Consider the following 6,000-nt stretch of genomic DNA (forward strand, 5'->3'; position numbering starts at 1 on the left):
ATGGATGCCAGGGGCTGGAGGCTACGCTCCCAACTTAATAGTTATCAGATCCAGGCTCTCAGCTCCTGATAATTCCCTTGTGTCCCTTTTGCGCCTCCCTGTCCCTTCTAGGCACCTCACTGTGAGCATGCTTTCTGCAACGCCTGCATCACCCAATGGTTCTCTCAGCAGCAGACGTGTCCGGTAGACCGCAGCGTTGTCACGGTCGCCCACCTGCGCCCCGTGCCCCGGATCATGCGGAACATGCTGTCAAAGCTGCAGATCGCCTGTGACAACGCTGTGTTTGGCTGCAGTGCTGTTGTACGGCTTGACAACCTCATGTCCCACCTCAGTGACTGTGAGCACAACCCGAAGCGGCCTGTGACCTGTGAACAGGGCTGTGGGTGAGAGTCCCTCCCTCCACCCCGTTCAGATAAAGCCTTCCCATTTATGCTCCTGTAGGCAAAGGACACTTCTGACCTCCTCGGCTCCCTGCCCGCAGATCTCACTTTCCAGCTATGACCATTTTGCTCTTGTATTGTTAAAAGAAAGAGGGCAGCGATCCTCTGATAACACTGAAGACCGAGGCACTTTACTTTCTCTCCAGTCCAATATCCTCTCTCTTTATCAGTGTGCCTGTTCTAGTTTCCAGCCTCTCGTGTTCCCTCTGCCCTATTTTCTGTCTGTGTGGGGTGGGAAATATTTGAGTAAACACTGTTACCTGGAACGGCGATCCAGGACTCCCCAGAAGAAATATGTGTGCTGGAGACTCCCACAGAGTAGCCTGACAGGACACGGCAGTCTCCCTCCTAATTTAGAACAACATCCTAAGAATCAGGCAGGCTCTTAGAGGCTCAGAAGATGAGGTGGGGGTGGGGATGTATTGCTCCCAGTTGGTAGAGTGCTTGCTTTCCTATCTATATACACAAAGTTGGGGGTGTAGGTGCGAGGTCAGAAGTGTCAAGGTCATCCTTGGCCCAAGTTGGAGGCCAGTCTGGGCTGCACGAGACCTTGTCTTAAGGTGTTGGTGGGGTCCTCTGCAACATTAAGTCTTGTTGGGTGAAAGTTCAGTATGTGGGGCCAGGAGCATGTTTGGGAGAAGAAAGCGAAGAGAGGAGGCTGGAAAGATTGTTAGTCGTGTGAGCAGCGGACAACTCGGCAGCGCTCTGTCACAGAAGAAGCTGTTAGCACACATGTCCTGTTGAATAGCCTGTTCTCTCTTACCCTGCTCTGGACTGCAGCCTGGAGATGCCCAAAGATGAGCTGCCAAATCACAATTGCATTAAGCACCTGCGCTCCGTGGTGCAACAGCAGCAGACGCGCATCGCAGAACTGGAGAAGACATCAGCTGAACACAAGCACCAGCTGGCAGAACAGGTGGGGCACAGAGGATGAGGGGGCATGCCTAAATAACCTGCCCACCACAGACTCCCCCCATGATACCACAGCAGTAGAGAATCAGCTGGGCTGTTCTCACTTCCCACATTCCACTCACGTCACTCGTTGACCTGACACCTGCGGAGTGAGTGCCTTCTTCACGAAGCCACTCTAAGTCCTGGGGAGACAGCTGGGGTGAGACAGCCTTGCCTGTCCTCTCATAGAAATTTGTAGTACTGTTCCTTAGATATCCCAAGCACCCTCATTCTCAGATTGCTGTTTGACCTAACCGTCCCCTCTGGTTCTCCTCCCCCCACAGAAGCGAGACATCCAGCTGCTGAAGGCTTACATGCGTGCGATCCGCAGTGTCAACCCCAACCTTCAGAACCTGGAGGAGACAATCGAGTACAATGAGATTCTCGAGTGAGTGTCATTCGGGATGGGTGTGCAGTCTCTCGCTCCATGGCCCCAAAGGAGGAGGAGCAGAGGAGGGCAATAAGAGAAATTGGGCAGGGCCACTGCTGGATGGAGGACGGGCAGCAAGAGGAGCCAAACCCTCAGCTCCAGTACTGATCTCTTGGGGTAGACGGAGGGGGAACCCTACCTGCGGATGCAGTTTGTCAAAGTCAGCTGAAGGGTACTCAGAACCAAACTGATAATTTGCAACCCAGAGGAGCTGGGCAGTGGTGGTGCACTCCTTTAATCCCAGCACTTAGGGAGGCAGAGGCAGGCAGATCTCTGTGAGTTCGAGGCCAACCTGGTCTATGGAGCAAGTTCCAGGACAGGCTCCAAAGCTACAGAGAGAAACCCTGTCTCAAAAAAACAAAAACAAAAAAAGAGGAGCGGAGAGGCAGGGTGTGTCCAGGGAAAGCATCTGAAGTGTGTACAACCCAGCAAGTGAGCAGGGGAGGTTGAGGAGGCCTGCACAGTTGATAGGACCAAACTGTGAGTGTGAGACTGGAGCGCAGAGGTGCTGAGGGGACGCAGCTCTTTATCCAGTATGCTCCGGGAAAGCAGGCACTGCAGCGTGTTGGCACACATTGGGGCCTCAAAGAATAACAGTCTAGACTCGCGGGGGTGAATATGGTGAGCGATGGGACCTAGACAGGACCAGCTAGGGAGATCCGGGTTTTCTGGACCAGTGCTGCAAAGAAAGTCAGTTACCCTGCAGAGCAGGTAGTCATTTCTGTTAGGAGAAAAAGCCAAAGCAGAGGAAGGTGTGACTGGAATGAGCATCCTACCCCTCTCCACAGGTGGGTGAACTCCCTCCAGCCTGCTAGAGTGACCCGCTGGGGAGGGATGATCTCCACGCCTGATGCCGTGCTCCAGGCTGTGATCAAGCGCTCCCTGGTGGAAAGTGGCTGCCCGGCCTCCATTGTCAACGAGCTTATTGAAAATGCCCACGAACGGAGCTGGCCCCAGGGCCTGGCCACACTAGAGACGAGACAGATGAACCGGCGCTACTATGAGAACTACGTGGCCAAGCGCATCCCTGGCAAGCAGGCCGTAGTGGTGATGGCCTGTGAGAACCAGCACATGGGCGATGACATGGTGCAGGAGCCGGGGCTCGTCATGATTTTTGCGCACGGTGTGGAGGAGATCTGAGAGAGTGTGACTGGCTGCCAGGAGAGGTAGAATTGGAAAGCCCACTGCTCCAGCCTCTGAGCCCTGAGTTCTCCCCTGTCCTTACGCCACGGCTTATAATTGAGCCACACACTCCCTGCTTTTCTGGCACGAAGGACCTTGGGGCACTTTGGTCAGCCTTTCAGTGGGTGAACCCAAATTCCTGCCTGTTGCCATATTCATTCCCCCAAATGTCTGTAAAGTTTCAGTCTGGGTGGAGAAATCCCCACTTCTGTATTCTCCTGCCTAAGATCCCTGGCTCCCAAACATTTTCAGAAAGCACAAAGACATTTGTTTTCCCTAGAGGATCAGGGCGGAGTGAGGAATCTCTAACTGTCCCTCTCCTCCGAAACCAGGGCATCCGAGCAGGCGGGCTTGCTGCCTCCAGGCAGCGGTGAGAGCAGCTCTGCAGGGCAGACAGCAGCAGAAGTGCTGAGGGTTAACCACAGCCTCTTAGTCAGCAGCGAGGCAGGACCTGCTCACCACTGTCGGCTCTTGGGGAAGACTGGAGCTCTGTGCCAAGTGCATCCCTGTGCAGCCCACCTGGGAGCTGCCGGCCTTGCTGGCTGTGCAGGCTAGGACGCTGAGATGCCCATTTGAACTCTCCTTTCCCACCCATTTTCATAATTAGGGAAGGGCAGGGCTGGGGTGGAGGTTAGACGTTGGGGTTCATACACTCAGCAGGAAGCTGCTGTCTGGCTCTGCTGACCAGGATAGGCACTGCCTCTCATGGCGTGTCCATGGTACCTCCACAAGCCCCTCCCCAGCCCTGTGATTGTAGTAAGTTTGATTTCCTTCAGCATTGTTTGTATTTCGCAGTCACAAATCCCTTCTGTTACCCACTTTTGTTTCCATGGAGTGGCCTGGTTATGGCCACCCTGCTCTCCAGCCCGGCCACATTGCTGGCAATTTAATTTATTTACTTTTTTTTTTTAAAGAAAGGAAAAAAAGAAAAAAAAATCAAAACTTAAAACCTTTCTTTTGCTGCTCCTATTGTGGGGATTCTGGGTAGGGTGGGTTTGGGTAGGACCTGTTTTATATGTTTCCTTTCCAGCACAATCTTTGGTCTGATACCTGCTCTGACCCCCCGCCACCCTCCATCACCCTATCTGAGATAATACCTGTGCCCCATGAAGAATTTGCTCCCGCCCTCCTGATCTTGTGAAACCCTAGAATTGGCATATACATTCTGAAGGCGACTCTTCTCCCGTTTCCTGAGGAAACTTCTGTTTATCTGGGTCCTGATCTTCAAATGGGGTACAAGTCAGATGTCTCCAAATGCAGCCTGAGTACACTGCCTGACCCAAGTCCACTCAAGGCTGTCTGGGCCGTTGCGGGATCCCTGTGTGACTGGTAGGGTGAGCAAGGAGGAACAGTAGTTGGAGTGGGAATGGCGGGGTCTGGGTTCCCCTTCACCATACAGTAGCTTCTCTCTGGGAGTTTCATTCCAGGCCAGCTGTTGGTCTAGGTAGTTGACCAACACCCTTGGGTTGGGGTGGGGGATGTAGCTTGAGGACCGTAAGGAGAAGGCGGGTGTCCCAGCTTCAGGACACTGCTCAGGTATTTGAAGGCTGCTGTACTTAGTTGGATTACTACATTTCTTCTTTCCTCTCTGCCCCGCCTGCCTCGCCCAGGCCCACACTGTCCCTCCCTTACTCTCGGATGAGCGAGGAGGCTAAAGCTTCCATGCCCTCTGCGCCGGTGTCTGCCCTTCTCTGTTGTGCTCTCTCTGCTGTCCATGGTGTTCCCTGCACTAATAAATCTTTCACTCAACTTTGAATTCTTAATCGCTCCCCTTATGTGCAGAATGCTTCCTTGCTTTGACCACCTTCCTTGCTTGGTGTCCCTTAAACTGACTTTGCGAAGCCTTAAATGTCTGTGGGAGCTGTGTATCCATCATGTGCTCTGTCCTTCCTACCTCCAGTCGGCTGAACTGTATTCTCTTTGTAGTGTGTGCCTTTGGCCTGAATTCCGTTTTCCTAAATGGCCCTGCATTTTGGGGATGCTACAGAAGACTTGCTGGCACTCGCTTTCCAGCAAGCACCCTTGATCTGGAAGCCGACAGCAAGTGAGGAAGTTTCTGCTCCCTAGGGTCCTCCTGATATACCTGTAGGAAGGAGGCGGAAACCACTGTCCTGCTGTCTTCAGCCTTGATCAGGACTCTCCTGAACTGGGGAGGTGGCTCCGGAGGAAAATATTCTTGCTGCCCAAGCATGAGAGTCTGAGCTCAAATTCCCATCATGTGCAGAAAAACCAGGCACGGTCAAGATCGTCTTTTAATTCCTTCTCTGAGTGGGCAGAAATGGGAGGCTCACTGGGACTTGCTGATCCCTACCATAACTCCAAGTTCAGTGATAGACTCCAAGTTCAGTCTCAAAGGAATAAGGTAGCTGGGTGTAGTGGTGCAAGTCTTGAGTCCCAGTAAGTTCAAGGACAGCCAAGGCTACACAGAGAAACCCTGCCTTGAAAAACAAAACAAAACAAAAGGTTAAAGGAATAAGTCAGAGTAATAAAACGACACCCAGCGTCCTCTTCTGACCACCTGGAAATTATGGGTATGCACATGCAAGTCAAATATGTGCTCACACATTTCTACTAAACGTATTTATTACTACTTTCTTCCTACTGTGAGAAACCACCAAAGAGTGTGAATATGAGTGTGTGTGTGTGTGTGTGTGTGTGTGTGTGTGTGTGTGTGTTAAGATTACATATATGGGGGGCTGGAGAGATGGCTCAGAGGTTAAGAATACTGAGTGTTCTTCCAGAGGTCCTGAGTTCAATTCCCAGCAACCACATGGTGGCTCACAACCATCTGTAAAGAAATCTGGTGCCCTCTTCTGGCCTGCAGGCACATGCAGACAGAACACTGTAAACAAAGTTAAATAAATATGGCTGGGCAGTAGTAGTACACGCCTTTAATCCCAACACTCAGGAAGCAGAGGCAGGCAGATCCCTGTGAATTCGAGGCCAGCCTGGTCCACGAGAGCTAGTTCCAGGACAGGCTCTAAAAGTATAGCGAAA

At 52.2% G+C, this 6,000-nt stretch overlaps 1 protein-coding gene across 5 annotated transcripts in view; it reads left to right on the forward strand.

The window, feature by feature from the left end:
- Rnf41 (ring finger protein 41) overlaps nt 1–4,759 on the forward strand; it is a 32,312-nt gene extending 27,553 nt beyond the window's left edge. For 3 of the 5 annotated variants that reach the window (XM_048418429.3, XM_085683206.2, XM_048418431.3), the window contains 4 exons: nt 112–383; nt 1,221–1,356; nt 1,676–1,779; nt 2,610–4,759. In XM_048418429.3, the coding sequence (XP_048274386.1) occupies nt 112–383; nt 1,221–1,356; nt 1,676–1,779; nt 2,610–2,961 (864 nt within the window). In that variant the 3' untranslated portion in view covers nt 2,962–4,759. The remainder of the gene's footprint in view (nt 1–111; nt 384–1,220; nt 1,357–1,675; nt 1,780–2,609) is intronic. The other 2 variants (XM_085683207.2, XM_048418430.3) reach the window with 2 other exon arrangements.
- The last annotated feature ends 1,241 nt before the right edge of the window (nt 4,760–6,000 follow it).

This window comes from Myodes glareolus, chromosome 26 (genome assembly GCF_982192425.1).
Source record: "Myodes glareolus chromosome 26, mMyoGla1.1, whole genome shotgun sequence".
NCBI classification, from domain to species: Eukaryota; Metazoa; Chordata; class Mammalia; order Rodentia; family Cricetidae; genus Myodes; species Myodes glareolus.